This window comes from Urocitellus parryii, unplaced genomic scaffold (assembly GCF_045843805.1).
Source record: "Urocitellus parryii isolate mUroPar1 unplaced genomic scaffold, mUroPar1.hap1 Scaffold_91, whole genome shotgun sequence".
NCBI classification, from domain to species: Eukaryota; Metazoa; Chordata; class Mammalia; order Rodentia; family Sciuridae; genus Urocitellus; species Urocitellus parryii.
Window position 1 is genome coordinate 902,817 of NW_027554225.1, and position 18,242 is coordinate 921,058.

At 48.7% G+C, this 18,242-nt stretch overlaps 1 protein-coding gene and 1 long non-coding RNA gene across 2 annotated transcripts; both read right to left on the bottom strand.

Moving 5' to 3' along the window:
• Positions 1-5,251: 5,251 nt before the first annotated feature.
• On the bottom strand, positions 5,252-8,668 carry LOC144253091 (tensin-1-like). Its single transcript, XM_077795004.1, has 4 exons — positions 8,580-8,668; positions 7,439-7,507; positions 6,976-7,008; positions 5,252-5,396 (listed from the first exon to the last, which is right to left on the bottom strand). The coding sequence occupies exons 1-4, from the start codon at positions 8,666-8,668 to the stop codon at positions 5,252-5,254; spliced, it is 336 nt and encodes a 111-aa protein (XP_077651130.1).
• Positions 8,668-10,866, bottom strand: LOC144253095 (uncharacterized). Its single transcript, XR_013343114.1, has 3 exons — positions 10,783-10,866; positions 9,001-9,072; positions 8,668-8,748 (listed from the first exon to the last, which is right to left on the bottom strand). It is a non-coding gene; the product is annotated as an uncharacterized LOC144253095 (long non-coding RNA).
• Positions 10,867-18,242: the final 7,376 nt, after the last annotated feature.

An 18,242-nucleotide genomic window follows, 5' to 3' on the forward strand; every position in this document is an offset into this window, starting at 1 on the left:
ATGTTTGAAGTGTTCTCAGTTTTAATTTATACTGAGGTCAAGATGGGAAGATACAACCCACCTAAACAAAAGCTCTTCAGGGGCCTCAATAATCTTTAAGAGGGTAAAGGAGTCCTGAGACCCAAAATTGGAGAGGCCTGCCCCTCGTCCACTGCTGTGCCAACTTTGGAGGGCTGACCTGCGGGCCCCACCAGGTGGTCCAAGTCGCCCTCCCGGCCACTCTGCAAGCTCAGTGGAGAACTTGAGGATGCGGGGATCCCCCAGAGTCCCCTGTGCTGTGCTGAGGCAGGCTCCGTGGACCACACACCCAATCCTTCTGAACATGAGTGGCCCAGTTGAGCTCGCTCCATGGGGACCATCTGAGCGGCACCCGGAGATTCTACGTAGAAGCCTCTGCTCCCCTTTACTCTGATAAACCTCACCCCTTCCAGGGGCATCCAGCCCTCCCCATTCTCAGTCCCCGTGGCTGATTACAGAAGGTTCCAGAGGCAGCTCTCTCAGAACCAGCAGTCATGTGCCCCAGGTTCTCCCTGAGAACGTAGGGAGACGGGAGTCTTCTTTCTATGGGACCAGCAAGCTGATGGGCCTGAAGGCTCGGAGCTTCCTGTGACCCCATCACTGGGACAGAGTCTGCCTGAGTATTGGGCCAGCCCAGGACCAAGCGGTGGGAACAGATTCCCCATCCCATCCCTTGACGCCCTGGACCCGCTCTGCCTGCCCTCCTCAGCACTTGGCCTAATAAATGCCATTTTTTTTCTTGAACAAATTTGAATTGAGTTTCTCTTCCAGATGAAAGAGTCCAGATGAACAACCCAACAGTGACCAGAGGTAGACTTGGGTGTTGGGGAAGTTGTTTGGAGAATTTGGGGTGAATCAACCAGCAGAGGGAGAACTGAATCCCCCTCATATCTGATGCCTGCGAAGGGTCCCTTTCTTCCAGAAACCCCCTGTCCAAACAACACCATGCTAGATAACACCATGCAGTTTTTCTTTAAGTTTTATCATTTATAAAGCCATACAATGGATCGTGAAGAAACCGAGGCGCTGTACAGGAGTGGGAGAGCCAGCGTGGGGGTCCATACCTTCATATCCAGGATGAATAGCATACATCAGGGTTTATACAAGGTGGCAAAGTTATAGGCACAATGATACAAAATATAAAGTATATTTCCATCTATATAAATACACAGCGGGGTGTGGGAGGACCCTGGGGTACTCGGGGTTTTCTGCAGAGGACCTGGAAGGCAGGCGGGGTGGGGGTGCTGTGGTAAGGAATTTCTGACATTTGTTTTGAATGACAAGTCTGAAGAGAGGAGAGAAAATGGGTGGGGGGGGACACAGAAGGCACACCTGGGCGTGCTCACACACACACACGCACAGACCAAACACAGACCCACAGGAGAGTGTCACTCCATTTAACACTGATTAGAAAACAAGCTTGGGACATGGCTCTACAATAACCTCGTTGCTGGGAACAGCCCAGGTGTGGGAAACTGAGTCCCCTGTCCTTTCCCACTTTACAGGGGAGACAGGAAGGAACAGGTCTGCTGAGCCCAGCCCAGGGGGCCGGTCCTTGCCACCCGACGCTGAGACTCCACCAATCGCTGGCTCTACAGGCCTCCCTTCTGATAGCTCTCACCGCTGGGTCACCTTGAACTTGACATTCTGCCATGCACCACCTCCGACACCTACCCCTAAGTGCCCTAAAGAGATGAGCCAAACACACACAGATGTCCACACTTGCACGCGCGCACACACATATCCTATGTTACCTCTGGACACGGGAACATGAGTCTCAGCATTCCAGGGCCTGGCCCTGGGAGAAGAGGTGGCCCTGAAACTCTGCCCCCAGCTCATAGAAGACCCCAGGGGTGGGCAGGGGTGGGCTTCTTAGATGGGGGTATGAGGTGGGAGAGTCCCCCTCCTCTCCCTCCTGAGAGCCCCCTCATAGCAGGATGCCGCACAGCCCCAGGGTCCCACCACCCATCCTGCCCGGTCCCTACCACATCTGGGGGTTCCTGAGAAGTCAGGGAGAAGAATCCTCTGCAGTCAGTGTCCTCAGCTTTCAGAACTCCTGGGGGAGAGGGTCAGTGAGATGGCTCAAAATGCCTGTCCCCAACCCAGGAGGCGATGCTTCTGTCCTCAGATGCCTGGCTATATCAAGGAGCCAAGACATCACGATGGCGGGGGGGCACCTCCGTCACCCCTGGAAGCCACAAACACTGCTCATTTCCCCAGCTCCCCTCTGGGGTCACCTCACCATGGCTCTCAGGCCCAGCCCTTCCCTCTTATTCTCCCTGGGCCCCAATCCTTGCAGAATCGGAGATGTCCCCACCATGCCTGTGGCGGCCAGCAAGGGCAAGGCCCCGGACTGCCCCAGAGACCTGCTGGACAGGCAGAGGCAGCACCTCGTGCTGACCAGGCGTCTCCCGCTCTTTCTTGCCTTTTCTGCAGACCCTTCCCTGCCTCAGCCCCCATCAAGACCAGACAGCACTCTCCTGCTGACTACAGATTCAACAACAACAACAGGCAAAGGGCCAGGGAGGGGGAGAGAAACACGTATAAAATGATAACAATGAGTCAAAGTGCTCTCTCTTAAAGTAAATCTTTGGCAAGCATAGACTACAGCGCAGAGTGATGTGTGTGTATGCGTGTGTGTGTGTATGTGTGTGTGTGTGTGTGTGTGTGTGCATGTGCATGTGTGTGTGCCAGGTCCACCTGTGAGACACTGAGCAGAACGGGGTGGCAGGCCACCACGTGGCCCCCAAAGTGCTGATCCCTCCACAGGTGTGCTGAGTGCGAGTGGCCAGCTCGCCAGCACTCTCTGATGCCCCCCTGGCTCACACGGGGCTGGCCTGGAGTGCGGGGGCTGGCCAGGCCTGAAGGGGCTGAGGGTGGGCAGTGGCTAGGCAAGTGTGAAGGCTGACCCCAGACTCAGTCCCTGTGCAGGGCAGGCTTCCGGAGGGTCCTCCAGCCTCCAGCCAAGAGGAGGCAACCGACCAGGAGGCGGCTGCCAGCCTAGGCAGCGGGAGAGGGAGGTATTTACAAAGAAACCAGGTGGGGAAATGTCTCCTTCTATCTTAGAGGAGACCTTGAGTATGTTAAGGAATAAGGAGAGGTGGCTTCAGATATTTGGCTTCAACATCTCAGAAGGAAGGGCACTTTGGAAGGACCTAGGTCACCAAGCCTGGGACTTCCCCTTTGGGGAGCGCAGTGGGGGCTCAGGCTCTGTCCCCGTCTAATCTAGACACTCTCCTTTCCAGCTCCCAGAGACGCACATGTGCACACCTGGTCACCAGCAGGCTCACACAAGCACTCAGACCTGTAGGAATGAAGACAGCTCCCCAGATGTGCAGGGAGCTGACCACTGGGCCCTAATTGACAGAGAATCAGGGGGCCAACACAATGCAGCATACGCACCCCACCCCACCGAGCCTCAGCACGGCCCAGGGCAAGGAGATGCCCAGCCACACCATGGACAAAGGCCCCTCCAATCAGGCTCTACTTATATGTAAAGAAAGGGACGGGGACTGGTTTCTGCTCAGGGAGGCAACAGAGCAATCTGGGAAACAATAAATACTTTTTGTCAATTTACCTATTTTTTAACCTTTTCTTATATTTTATTAGCTTACATATTCTGTCAGTATGTCTCAGGTGTATATTATATATATTTATATATCAGTACAATGCCACTCTTCAGAGGGCCCCTGTGGGCTGAAGAATGGAGTCCTGTTGAAGTTTCCATTCTGGCTTAGAGTTCCTGGGTGGTGGCCAAGGGTCTTCCCCACTGCCCATATGGACCCTTGGTCTTTTGACCTAAATGCATGCTCTTTGTCCCCTGCTCTGTGGGCAGTGTGGCTCTGCTGGGGAAGCCAAGGCAGAAGGGAGACAGCGAGGCTCTGGCGTGATGGGGAGGCCCTGTGATGCTCCGGAAGTGGCCCTAGGAGCTTTGCTGATGTCACCCTGAGCAGCCCAGCTGAAAGGCGCCTGCAACCAGTCAGACCTTGAGGCTCTTACAGAGGGGACATCAGGACCACAGGTTTCTTCTGGGGCCTTGCTGAGAAGAGATCTGAGAAGCAGATTCCCCAGGATGAGCCCCAACATGAGGACCTTGCAGGAAAGACAGGGCAGGGCAGGAAGTCACCATCCCCAGCACCCCAAAAGGCAGCATGCAGATAAGCAAGGCTGAGCTGAGGCTGGTGCTGGGGCCCTGAGCCCAGGAATGGGGCAGAGCATCAGTAGTAAGGCAGAGCCCCAGCACTGGCCAGAGCGGCCTGCCCAGCCAGCCGTGAGCCACCCGTGGTGGGAAGGTGTCAGGGCTCAGCAGCCACCTTTCCTGACAGTCCTCCTCCCTACGGACACACATATCTCTGCTTCCTCATACCAAAGCCCGGGGCTCCTGGTCAACCAGCAACGGAGCAGGGGTGCACTTCTCCTCTGGCCAGGGCCTCTGTACAGATCAGGCTGGTGGCACCCGGGGCCACTAGAGTATAAGTACAGGGATGGGGAGGGGAAATACTAGGTACTCCTGCAGGAGAGGGCTCTGTCTCCTCCTGCTGCCGTGTCACCCCCAACCCTAACCTTCTTTGGACAGGATGCACATGTGTGCTAACCCGGGGACAGAGACGAGCAGAGCTGTTTACAATTCTAGCAGACAGAGGCGATAGAAATCAGTGTGTGAGGGTGTGGGTGGGGACATACAAACACCCACGTCACAATGCATCGATGGCCCAGCACAGGACGGAGGGGCCTCGGGTCTGGCATAGTGTCAGAAGGAAAAGCTTCCCCACGCGCTTTCTCCTGCCAGCCTTCGGGCTCAGCGACCAGCCCTCAGGTGGCCAGAAAAAGACTCTCTTGACTTGAACTGTCCTTGCAAAGCAGGTGGCGAGGGACACAGAGCTTTTTCATTTTCCCCCCAAAATGTGGATCCCAAGGAGGCCCGTGGAGGAGCTCCGTCCTCTCAGAGGGGGCGGGAGTGAGGGGACCTGGCTGGCTTAGGAGGCTCTGGGAGGCTGCCGTTTCCATCTGCCCAGGAGAACCTGCGTCTTCTCCTCCATCATTTTTTTTTGCTTTTTCTCCCTCTCCCCTCCCCTCTGTATTTCACTTCCCTCGCCCAACGCTACACTTTCTTCTCTCCTTCTCCAAAATTAGCCCAAAGTCCTCCTTGTGGATTCGAGGTGGTCAGGATTCAGAGGTCCCCTCCCCAGGTGCCCCGTCCCCGCTGCCCTGGCCCTGGGAAAGGGGTGTGGGCTCATCTCTTCTGGCCGGTGCTCTGCATGACCTTGGAGACAAAGTTGAAGATGGCAGAGGCAGGCTGCTTGGGGTCGAGCTCAGCAAAGAGGTGGCAGGCGTTGTCTGTGGTGCTGCTCTGCTTCCGGGCCACGAAGCCAAAGAGCCTGCAGGGGCAGGAGAGGGTGGTGGGCAAGAGGGGAAGACAGGAGGACCCTGGCCAGGGCACACCCAGCCTGCCACGCGGCGTCCCCAACCTCCCAGGGCCTCAGGGACGGGGGCGCCTGAGACAGAGCCCTCTTGGTTCCCCCGCAGCAAGGCCAAGGCTGGGGACAGCGTCTCGCTTTGTTTCAGGGCAGGCAAACAGTTCCCCTTGGAGGGGTGGAGCGGGACTGGGGTGAAGGACAAGACTGGATAGTTCAGGGTGGGGACGAGACCAGAAATAAAGTGGGAGCATTCGTCAAGCAGCCTCTCCCAGCCCCACCCAGGAGGCCGGGGCCCAGCCAGGATGGGGCCTCCGCACCCACTACGCACCCAGCAGGCACCCACCACACACCCGCCGTGCACCCGCCATGCACCCCAGGAAGTCAGGGAGTCCAAGAAGGAGCAGGTCTTCCACCCCCCCCCACACACAGCCGCCCCGTCCAGAGGCTGGGAAGTCCAGAGAACCCAAGGGGGAGGGGACCCCACACCTGTCCCCCCTCCAGCACCAAGACGGGAGTGACCTAACATTCTCTCTTTGCAAAACAGAGTTAAAAATACGAGGGCATAGAACAGAATGTGAGCTCAGGGCCCCTCCCAGCCAGGGTGTTGCTAATTAGAGCGAGATGGGGAAATCGGGACAGCTGGAGATGCCCATGGACACCCCTCTGCCTCAGACGGCACTGCCCGGCTAAAATTAGCCAAGTCACAAACACACTCTCACACACTCACACACACACACACACACTCACACACAGCCCTGTACTTCCCACAACTTGACTCTTCCAGCTTGGTTTCAGGAGCTGGAGTAGTGCTCAGGTGTTGGAGTCACTGGAGTCCACAGGGCAGCCCCCCAACTCCTCCCTGTCTGGGCTGGCTAGGGCTGTAGTGCAGTGGGGGTGACCTGAGCAGGGTGGGGGTCATCTCTGAGCTCCCATCACACAGGCATGCCAGCCTTGTCTGCCTGCTTCTGCCATGATGGAGACCTGGCCAACCCATGCCTGCCCTGACACTGCCACCTGACCCCGTTGCAAGCTCTGGCCTGCCTGGCCGGCTGGCAGGGACACCAAAAAAACATGGGGACTCAGAGTCCTCGATGATTATGAGGACTGAACAAGGCCAAGTCCCCAGCGTTGATCACACCCAGATTCCTGGTCACTGGAGGTGGCCTGGCTGCCTCTGGTCTCCTTTCTTCAGCCAACAACCATTCAGCAGCCTCTCTGTGGGACACTCAGCCCTGCCCAGATTGCTGGTCAAGCTACCTCCTCACATTAAACCCATCTCTCTCCTACCTTTCAGCCTAAGCAAACTCTACCTGTCTTTTAAGATCCATTTTAAAATATTCGTTCTTTTCCAAAGCCTTTCCAACTCTGTCCCTGAAAGGACACACTCTCCTTTGCTAAGGCCACACACGTGGGCTGTACTGTTTCTCCAGACTTCGGTGACATTGGCACAAAGATCCTTGCTGGCCTTTCCCTACCCCAGGCTCCGGATTCTAAACCTGCCACCCCCCCACCTGCTGGTGGACTAGGAAGCCATACTTACTTAGCAGGAGCACCTCCCTCTGTCTTCATCCACCTGTGGAGAGAAAGTCAGCTCAGGGTAAATCCCTGCACCTGTCCCCAGAGCACCGCCCACTCAGACCAGACTCTCTGGGGCAAGCAGAGGAGCCCTGACCTCTGCAGGATAGAAGCAGCCAAGGTCACCCAGGGGCTTTCAAGTTGGAGCAAACACTGCCAGCTACCTCCCACAGTGTGGAGGGGAGATACAGGGTCAGGGTCAGGGTGAGGGTCGGGCCAGAGGGGGTAAAAATGGGCATTTGAGTCCCAGGAGGGTCTCCAGATCTATGAAGAAAACTCAAAAAATGCCCAACACAATTAGGCACACTCCCCTGGACACAGACGGATCTTCCAGTTGGACAGAGAACTTGCGCACCTGTGCTCATGTACACACACTCTCTCCAGCGGCGTGAGCTGGCTGAGAGGGAAGGTGTTTCCAAGAGACTTACTTTCTTTCCTGTGGATCCAGGTCACAGAAGGTGACAGTGTTGAGGGGGTAGTGTCTTCGGAAGAAGAGCCTGTGGTTCAGACATATGAGAACAGAGAATGAGCATGGGAGGGTCTGCTTCCTCCAGCCCTCGGCCTGTGCCAGGCCACCTTGCACTGTGCCTGTTGTGGGTCACTGTCTCACAGAGCAAGATGGCCTGAGGTGCTCAGGAACAGAGACATGTGCCACAGAAATAAGCCCAAAAGCCAGGGGCTGGAAAAGAAACTGATGCTGAGGAATAAGAAATGGGGGGACTCTAAAGGAGGAAGGAAATGAACTGGGGTCATGGTTAGGAGAGAGCCTGGGAGGAAAGACTCTGCTCCTGGAAAGAAGGACCTTTTAAACAGTTGTATTGAGAGCTGGCTACCTAGTTCAGGCAGATCCTTGTAGAAGGATGGAGGGAGGGAGGATGGAGGGATGGTGGGATAGATAGATGAATGGATGGAGGGAGGGATGGATGGATCGATGGATGGGTGGATGGATGGAGGATGGATGGATGGATGGATGGAAAGATTGATGGATGGATGGGTGGGTGGATGGAGGATGGATGGAGAGATGGATAATGGATGGATGGATGGATGGATTGATGGATGGGTTGGTGGGTGGATGGGTAGATGGATGGGTGAATGGAGGATAGATGGATGGAGGGATGGAGGATGTATGGATGGGTGGATAGATTGATAGATGGTAGGTTGGTGGGTGGATGGATGAGTGGATGGATGGATGGATGGATGGGTGGGTGGATGAATGGAGAATGGGTGGATGGGTAGGTGGATGAGTGGGTGGGTAGATGAATGGATGGCTGGATGATGGCTGGCTGGATGGATGGAGACACACACAAATTAAGGGATAAGTAGGCATAGAATAGATAGGGAATGGATGGATGCGAGTAAGTAGATGAATGGACCAATTGATGAGTGTGTGAACAAGTGGATGAATAATGCATCAATGGATGAACAGCTAGTGTGGTAAAGAATGGAAGCAAGATAGATGGATGGGAGAATAGGTGGGCTGAGAGGTGCAAGGGTGAGCAGTGGTGAGTGGAGGCACGGATGGGCTGCAGGAAGGAGAGCCCAGCACAGGAGCAAGTAGAGGAGGCTTACTTTCTCTGGTTGTCAGTCAGTGTGATTCCCTGCACAGAGACCTTGAAGTGAACGATAGTGGCAGCTGGTGTGGGGTCAGCAGCCAACATCTCAGATGTAGCTTTGGAGATGGCCTGTGGCCCAGTGAGTGACTCCATATCCACGGAATTGACGAAGAGTACATTACAGGCTACAAGAAATGTACCCAAGTGGGAATCAGGAAGGCTGGAGTCGGTGGAGACGATACCCCAGGTCCACTCTTGAGGGAAAAGGTAGCAGATCAATTTTAGGCCAGCCTCAGGCCAAAACATCTACACAGAGGAACATAATCTGCCTGGAGACCTCTGGGCCTGGCAGACTTCCACCTGCACCTGCAGGAGGCCCGGGCAGGAAGGTGGAAAGAAGGGCGTGGGCAGGGGTCCAGTCTCCAGGGACCACTCACCCGCTCCTTGCTTCAGCAGGTCAGAAGTCGAGTTGGCAGGGCCCAAGCTATCTCTGGATTCATCTGTGGGGTCTGAGACAAAAATTCACCTGGTAATTAAAACCCTAGAGCTGGAAAGAAGCACGGTTGGGCTGGGCCTAAGGTAACTTCTGCAAACACTTTGTGCCAGGACACGCTCTCCACGGCTGGCCCCAGTGGGAGTCACTGGGTTACCTATAGGTGGAATGTTCTACCGCTGCTGTAAGAACCCAGCACATGGGTTGAGAGCTCTGGGTCCAGGATAGCTGGGCTCGAACCCTCAGCCCACCACTTGCTAAGTGGAACCCATGACCCAGAGTTTTCAGTGTTAATCCACTGCCTGGCAAAAAGCAAGCTTCGAACAGCAGTGGTGTTGCTTCTGTTTATGCTTAAATTCATTCAGCCACCAACAGTGCACAACCATAAGTTCAAGATTAGTAAGAACCGAGAGATAGACATGTTCAGTAGCTTGACTTTACCATTTCCCAATGTGTAGCTATATCAAAGCAACACAATATACACAGTGCATACTACTGTTTTTATTTCAACTATACCTAAATAATTTTTTTCATGGTATTGGGAATTGAACCCCAGGGGCACTTTACCACTGAATTACCTCCCAGCACTTTTAAATTATTTTAATTTTGAGATAGGGCTTTGCTAAGTGGCTGAGGCTGGCCTCAAACTTGTGATCCTCCTGCCTCAGCCTCTCCAGTAGCTGAGATTACAGGCCTGTGCCACTGAGTCTCCAGCACTAAAACTTTTAAAAACAAAATCAGAACAACAAATAAGCATCGAGTCTCATTTGTCACCAGTGTTGCTTACACTTTGGTGTGCAGCCTTGTTAAAATGCAGATGGCTGGGCCCAACCTAGAGTTCCTGAAGAAGTGGACCTGGAGAATGCCAGCATTTAACAAGTTCTCAGGGGATGCAGAGCCTGCTGGTGTGGGGGCCACGTTTCAAGAACCACAGGTTTATACAATTCAAAGTCAAACAGCTTTGTAATTGCTGGACTTCCACAGTAAATTCCATAAAAACGTAATTTAATTGGTGTCTAAACTGTGTGGTTAATAATGCTGCTTAAGTTGTGTTGGAACTTTTAAGCTAATAATGTTGGCCAATTATTATTAATAATTCAGTGAACTGAATTGAATAGATAAAAATCATCCACTAATATTGGAGATCTTATCTCAACCTCTAGGACATTCTTCTCCTGACTTTCCCACGTCTTAGGCCTTCCCTGGGGATGAGGCTTATTCTGAGAATTCAGTATGAATTTCTTAAAGGCTCCAGAGTATTTTCTAGAACCATCTGGAAAGACAACTTACATATGCCCCTGGAGTTCAACTCTTAAATAAACTTTTCCTTCTTTTGGGGGGTACCAGGAATTGAACCCAAGGGCACTTAACCACTGAGCCACCTTCCCACATCCCCAGCCCTTTATATTTGATACTCTGAGGCAGGATCTCACTAGGTTGTTTACAGTCTTGCTAAGTTGCTGAGGCTGGCTTGGAACTCGTGATCCTCCTGCCTCAGCCTCCCCAGCCACTGGGATTACAGGTGTGTGCCACCACGCCCACAAACTTTTCCTTCTTTTTTATCAGGAAAAAGAAGTGTGTGAGAGAGAGGTTATGAGTTTCCCCACGTTGGCAAAATTGCCAGTGCCCTCCACCCCTGGCCCACAATCTGGAGTGGCTGGCAGGGCCAGACACGAAGGAGGTAGCTCAAGGGCACCTTTGGAGCACGGGGAGTCTCACGTCCTACCTCGGTTTGGAATGACGAGCTTGCAGGGCAGAGCCAGAGGGATGATGGAGTGCTGGTAGACCAGGGCGGACAGGGAGCCTGCGGGACTAGACAGCGGCTCAGAGGCAGCACTCCTGGGAGTCAGGGGCCAGCCGGGGCCAGGCGCAAACGCCAGGAAGCCTCACCCCACCGGGCTTCTTTCCGTGTGTGTGTGTGTGTGTGTGTGTGTGTGTGTGTGGCTAGAGATGGAACCCAGGACCTCAGGTGTGCTTAGCTATGGAGCTACCCACAGCTTAGCTTCTTTATTACCCCTCTCTTATCCACGAATTTTCAGAGCTGAAAATTCATGCCCTCTTTTTTTTTTTTTTTTTTTTTTTTAGCAAGACCCGAGGAAGAAGATTCCAAAGACTCCCTCTAGCAGTCATATTGTGACCTAACAACTTCCCTTTACAGTTCCTCCTAACATCTTTTCTAAGTCTCTCCAGTGATGACCCCACACCCCTCCCCCCAAAAAAGAAACAAACAGGGTAGAAGCATTGGAGAATTGTGGGATCGAATCCCAGGTCAGTCACTTGTTACCTGTGACTTCTTGGGTAAGTCTAATTAACAGTTCCCTTGTGCGAAACAAGGACGGTGCCATCTACCACACAGGATTATGGGGGAGAGAACTTGGGGTCAGGCCCTAGGGGAGCTTGAAGCAGGGCAAGATGCTGAACCCCTCCTGCAGGGACAGTGGTGGGGGCAGCTCACCAAAGTTCAGCTCATTGGGGCAGCCCTTGACCTTGACCCCTCTGGGGCCGGTCTCGATTAGGAAATGTCTCACCAACTCATGGGCCAGATCTCCTGGGATGGAGAGAAAGAAATGGGACACTTTTCACAGAGTCCCCCCATGTACTCCCAAGGCTGCTCTACCTCTTCTCCAGTGCACAGTGGGAGAGAGGGTCTCAGAGATGGGGAGGCTGGAGCCTGGGGCTGCAGAGACCACCACCGGCCCCTCCAGAGAGGAGAGACACCTGCTTCCCTGTTCCCCAACGCCACCATCACCAGCCCAGGGCACGTTCTTCTGGAGAGCTGTTTATCAGGCACCAGCTCTCTGAAACTTAGGTCCTGCTCAGCCCCCTGGGGCCCCCCAGCACCCCAGGGTTTGAAGAGACCGTGAAGATCCCATAGTCTCCGGAGGAGGATGTCACCTTTCTTATTCTGCTGCATGATGGTCGGAGGAGGCGAAGACACCTTCATGGCCAGCCCATAGGCCCCCCAGAAGGAGTGGCTGTCACGTATGACGAAGGCCCCTGGCTCCTGATCCTTAAGGAGTGCAATGGCTGTGCCAGAGGAGGGAAGAGGGCACATGAGATTGGTGTCCCTGGCTGCCTAAGTGCCCTGGGGGCCTCTGGAACTTTGTTTTCTCTTGGATGAGATGACATTCTTTAAAGTCATAGTGTAAACACTCCCAAGGGTCCTCCTGGGCTGAGATGGCCAGAGAGTCAACACTGGGGGCCACGCAGCCTGTCGCAAATACTCAAGTCTATGGCTGCAGCTGGAAGCGAGATACAGTCTGTAAACTAATGGGCGTGGCTTTGTTCCAATAAAACTTTATTTACAAAGACAGGCAGTGGCCAGTGGGGCCGTCAGGCAGTCCTTGGTGAGCCACACCCACACCCCACAGATGTTCCTTGAGAACCCATAGAGGGCCTCGTCTCTATTCCCATATTCACAACTTCATTTGTTTCTACAAAATGCAAAAATCTCCCACATCATACAGATGGAGAGCTGAGGCTTCATATGATCTTGGCTGTTCTTCTACTTTGTCCAGGAAAACCAAAGCTCCAATGGACTCTTGCAAAAATCATTCACACCAATGGTCTGCCAGCCTTCCCTTTGATGTGGGAAGTGCTTCTTACTGTCTGACTTCAATCCCAGCTCCCTCTCTGTGACCACTACCTACTGCAAAGAGGAATGAGTGCACTGTGTTCCTTGCCCAAGTCAGACACAGTGATCGGCAGCCAACTCTGTCCTCTATGGACCCACAGAACCACCAGAACCACCCAGTCCTCACCTTGCTCTCTGGAGATCTCAGGCTTGTACCAATACTTGGAGGTGTCCTGGACAAATTTCACTTTAGCCCGGGTCTCAGGACTGTTGTCTGCAGGAGAAGAAGAATGGGAAGTGTTATGGGTGGAACTCTGTTCCCTGAAAAGAGATGCTGAAGTGAGTCCTGACCCTCAAAGCCCACGAATGGGGCCTTATTTGGAAAGAGGGTCTTTGCACATGGAAGCCAATTAAGATGAAGGCACTCTGGACAGAGCCCTGGTCTAGGAGGATGTGTCCTCAAAAGAGGAGACAGCTCCATGTGAAGAGGGAGCCACACAGGCTGGCACAGCCACAAGCCAAGGAACACCAAGGACCTCCAGACCCAGGGGGACTTGGCTGGCCTGGAACCCATGGTCCCTCGGAATCCCACCAGGGACCAAGCTGGGTGCTGGACTCCTGGCCTCCCCATTTCTGCTATTTTAAGCCAACAAGTATATGGTGCTTTATACCCAGGGGGATACAGAAAGTAGTGTCCTCGAACATCACAGAGCACAGCAGGAAGGGACAGAGCAGGGACTTCTCACCCCCCCCCCACTGCCTGCTGGGCATCCCATAGAGCCAACCCAGAGCCTTCCCTGCTCCCAGCACCCGTCCCCTAGCAGATTCCCCACACAGCTAAGACCCACCCTTCCCCCTCCCCCACAGGCTCAACCTCCCAACTGCAGCATCGCAGATGACAAGGCAGGAAGACCCCTTTCTGTCCTCTCTTTCTGATCCCCCTCCTCTTTCTCACATGGAAAGCCAGTGTTCTGCAGTCACACAGGGCAAAAAATCACTCCAACTCTTGGACAAGTATGAGGGACTGGCCTAGGACCTAGAGGCTCTCTGCAGGGTGTCGCCAGGCCAGGTTTCTCGGCTGCTGATCCCTCCACCCAGCTCCTTAGCAGGCCTGGGGATCCCTCCTGGGGTGCTATGTTCTGGGGTAGCTCAGGCAACTGGGTTCCGCTGTGCAGCTTTACAATCAGGAGAGAGGCTTGGAGGGAGAGTGGCTTGGTGGGTTACAGATGGTGACCCACAGAGAGACCCTGGGGCCAGGTGAGCACCAGCTCCAGGGCAGCTTCTGGGTCAGGGGTTGGGGTGTGGGGCCCTCGCTTTCCGGCCTCTTTCCTCATCCTTGTTCCTTATCAGCAGGTCCTATTGTGTGAATTTCTGGAATACAGCACCACATTTCAAACATGCACCCGGCGTGCACTGGTCCAGACAGGGGATGAGCACCTCTGTCTCTTATCATTTCTTTGTATTTGGCACCTTTGAGCTCCGCTCTTCAGTTCCTCAGATCCCCTTGGTTTTTGTAAACCAGAGAAGCCACGCTGTGCTGCAGAACCCTAGCACAGAACCCTCCTCACTGTTCTGCTCCTTCATCCTTGGGCACCAAAGAAACAAAAGGAAAGCAGAGGAGAGAGGGACCTTCCACCCCACACCTCCCTCTCCTGTCTTCAGAGCCTGGAACCCAGGCCCTGCGCTAAGGACAGTGCCAGTTTCTGGGGTTGCTTTCTCCTTCTTGTAAATTTCTATCATGGGCTCAATAATGATACTTTTATTCTGTCTCCTACTGTAGACAACTGTATGCAGGTTATTCCGGCTCATGTTGTAACGATTAAAATAGAAGTTCCCAAAGTTATCCACAGACACATTTATTTTTGTATCCCATACAGTGCCTTTCACAGTGCTAAAAATAGTTTGACTCAATATTATATATTTGAAATACAGAAAAAGGAATCTTGATTTTTGTAGAGGCTGAACAATGCTAGAATTGAAAGGGAGAATAGAAATATGGTAGTCAGGTATTTCTGAGTTAAGTAGAAACTAGATATTCTGCAATAATATCTCATAGCCTGAATGTAAGTAAGCAAAATTTTAAATTCAGATGGATATTCTTTAGAAAATATTTGTTTTGTTTTGATTTTTTCTTTTTACTGTGAAGATTCATCATATTCTTTAGTGGAAATAAAACTTTTGCTTTTATTAAAAGAAGCACTAAAACTCTTTTTCTTAACATATAGGCTTGCATAAAATCTCATAAAGTTTGCAAAGTTTTTTTTTCTAATATTCATTAGATGTTTTATATAATGAAAAAGTCATTAAATTAGGTGAGATGTTCTGTCTTTTTTACCAGTCAGGTTTGAAAACTGCACACACCATGGTCATCATGAAAAGGGTAGGTGACAGAAAAAACCAATGAGTTCTTTACATAAGTTAAATTAGTTTCTATAAAAGGCACAGAGAAGAATGGATTCTGGAATCAAATTCCTTGAGATAGAATAACTACTTAATCTCTCTGCCTATTCCCTGTTTATGTCTAAAGGAGGATCAAATGAAGCATTACACATAAAGTCCTAAGAATAATATCTGATACATGGTGTGTCATTCATGTGTTTTATGCTTTGATTAAAGACACTCATACATTTGTTATATAGTGTTTTAACGACATTAGTTGTTACTTTTGAAATCTTTATTTACAATCAAAACATTGTAAAAATCATACACTAGAATACAACATTCAATGTTTGAATAAAATCTCATATGAGTCAGAAGAACAAAATTAAACTTGAGATGCTTTGATTGACTAGACAAACACATGCCAACAGTTCTCATATGGACTGATTTTGATTACCATCTTCCCCAAATTTTATGACAGTTGATGGGTAATGTTGTTGACTTCGTGGCTAGTGTTTTCTGAATGAATTTATGGTATGGTAGTGGAAAATATGGATCACTGTGAGAAAAATCTATAAGTTTTCAAGAAAGGAGAATTCTATACATTTTAACCAGCTAATCTTTAACTTTAAAGTTTTTAAAGGGCCTCCTAAAATCTTTCACAATTTCTTTTAAACACAGTTTGCTGAATAAAATAATGAGAATTTAAATCATTAGACAAGCAAAAGTCTCTGATGTTAACAAATTGTATTTTCTTTGTCTCTGTAGATAAGTATGCCAGTCATGAGAGTTGCCTACCTCTTCTCCTGTGAATGACAGTACCCTGCAACTGACTGCATTTTGCTTTTGTAGTAATGGTGATTGAGTTTAGGGCCAAGCAAGTTTTCGCCCAGCCCTGCAATTACTAAGGTTTTCAAATTTCCGCAATGAGCATGACCAGAGAACAGACAATAGAAGTTGAGATGATATAATATCTATGATAACTTAGAGTTTTGTCTATGAGATTAATTAATATATGAAATAATTTCATTATTATTATATTTCTATGTTTAGGTTAGGAATTAAAGAATAACCTTATCTCCAAAGAGAAAATGAGTCATAATGGCAAAATAAGTGATTGAAATATCTTCTCAGTCTAAATGGTCTATTGTCTCTGTGACACATTTGAGGCCCCATTTCTGTCTCTTTCTGTAATATTTTGACTTTGTGATTTCCCACTGACATCTGGAGACCTAGAAAATATTTTCATTCATTTTGGCAAGGGGTAGGGGAAGCTACCAGTGAAAAGATAATGTCTTAAAGCAAAGAGAGACTTCAAAAATATAAATTTTTGGACATATTTACCAAATAAAATTGGTTAAAGTGCTGTATTTGCTGAAAAGCAGAGAAGAACAAAGTAACTGATGCAAATACTTTAATTTTTTAAAATTAAATAATCGGTTGTTATTTTAATTTAAAAAATAATAAAATTTAAAAACTGATATTGCAGAACAAAAATTAATTCCTAAAATGAAGGAAAGAAACATTAATTTTCTGATCATAAAAACCTAGAAAAAAGGAACAGTTTTTACATATACCATTACAATGGAATTTCATAACTATATCTAATAAAAATAACAACATAAGTTCCCCCTCCACTTAGAAACCTCTATAACATAAAAAAATTTATCTCTAAGCAAGTTATTTTTATTTCTTTGGATGAGCACAATATGCCTAGTAACCTTCTTCCCATAAAATGACTGAAAGTGGGAATATTCATTAACAAGAATTGTTGAAATTCCATCTGTATTCAGTACAAGACACTTGTGTATCTGTATAAAGTTAGACACCTTAGATCTTTATCAGTAAGATCATTTCAGTTTGATCACTTATATTTAGGTTAGTATTTTAACAAATTTCTTAAATATTGATTATATATATATATATATATATATATATATATATATATATATATTGTTATATATTACCTAATGTATGTAACTTCTAAGTTATATTACATAATATATATAACTTCTAAGTCATCAATTAATGTATTTGAGGGCAGCACCTTTTGTTCACAGAATCTATTATATTGAACCACCTTATAAAAAATTTTTCTAATTCTAATGGCTTTAATATCAGCAATGTCTAATGGTCCACCTAATATATTTACTATACATTTGTTTAATGTATGTATTTATGTATTTCTAAATGATGAATTATTATTCACTGGCTTTTACATTTATTTTGAAGTGTCTTTGAAAAACATCAATACTTTAATTCTCTATCTATACTCAATTAAACTCTTTATATTTGCTTATCAAGTCATGGTTTAAATAAGCTGAATATAAGCATTAGATAGTTTATGGCAATTTCATACTTCTACATTGAATAAAATTTTCTGGTAATTTATATAAATTCCATTCACTACTGATTTTTATTTGTCAATTATTTGAATTTAATTTAATTCAAATTAAAATTTTAATTGAAAAATAAAAGCATAAAACTGTATATAATAATGAGTTACTATGAGATATGTTGGTACATGTATATATTGTACGGTGTTTAAATCAGGTTAAAATACTTTTGTTCTCAAAATATTGACTATTACGGACAGGAGGCAGTTTGATCATACTATTGGAAGCTAATCCTAGTAAGCAGATTGTTTAAGAACAGCCTGAACATTGTTTAATACTAAGGAATAAAAGGAAGAAGCAAATATGGTTGGCATAACATATATTAAATTATGCAATACTAGTGTGGGATTTATAAACTGAAACAATGACCCATACTATTAGTAAAATATTGATTATTTAAAAATGTTTACATAGCCAGGCTCCGTGATGCCCACCTGTAATCCCAGTGGCTCTGGAGGCTGAGGCAGGAGAGTGGTGATTTCAAAGCCAGCCTCAGAAAAAGCAAGGCACTAAGCAATTAGTGAGACCCTGTCTGTAAGTAAAATAGAAAAATAAGGCTGGAGATGTGGCTCAGTGGCAGAGAGCCTCTGAGTTCAATCTCTGGTACACTCCCCCAAAAATGTTTATATACATATAATATACTTTATATAATGTTTATACATGTAATAAATTTATTTCATTGATGCCATTTTATGTGATTGTCAAATGGTCTTTAGACATTTTTTAGAAATTTAATAAAGATATTTTACAAAGGTGCATTTTTTTCTTTATTTTAAGTTAACATACTTATTCCACTATTAAGTAATCTGAGTGAGAATTATTGTTAATAATTCTGAA

Coding starts and splice junctions, on each gene's coding strand:
- LOC144253091 (XM_077795004.1), bottom strand. CDS start 8,668: ATGTTGGCTGCTGACCCCACACCAGCTGCCACTATCGTTCACTTCAAG. Junction 7,508..8,579: donor CTGACTGACAACCAGAGAAA/GTAAGCCTCCTC, acceptor TCTGAACCACAG/GCTCTTCTTCCGAAGACACT. Junction 7,009..7,438: donor CTGGATCCACAGGAAAGAAA/GTAAGTCTCTTG, acceptor TTCTCTCCACAG/GTGGATGAAGACAGAGGGAG.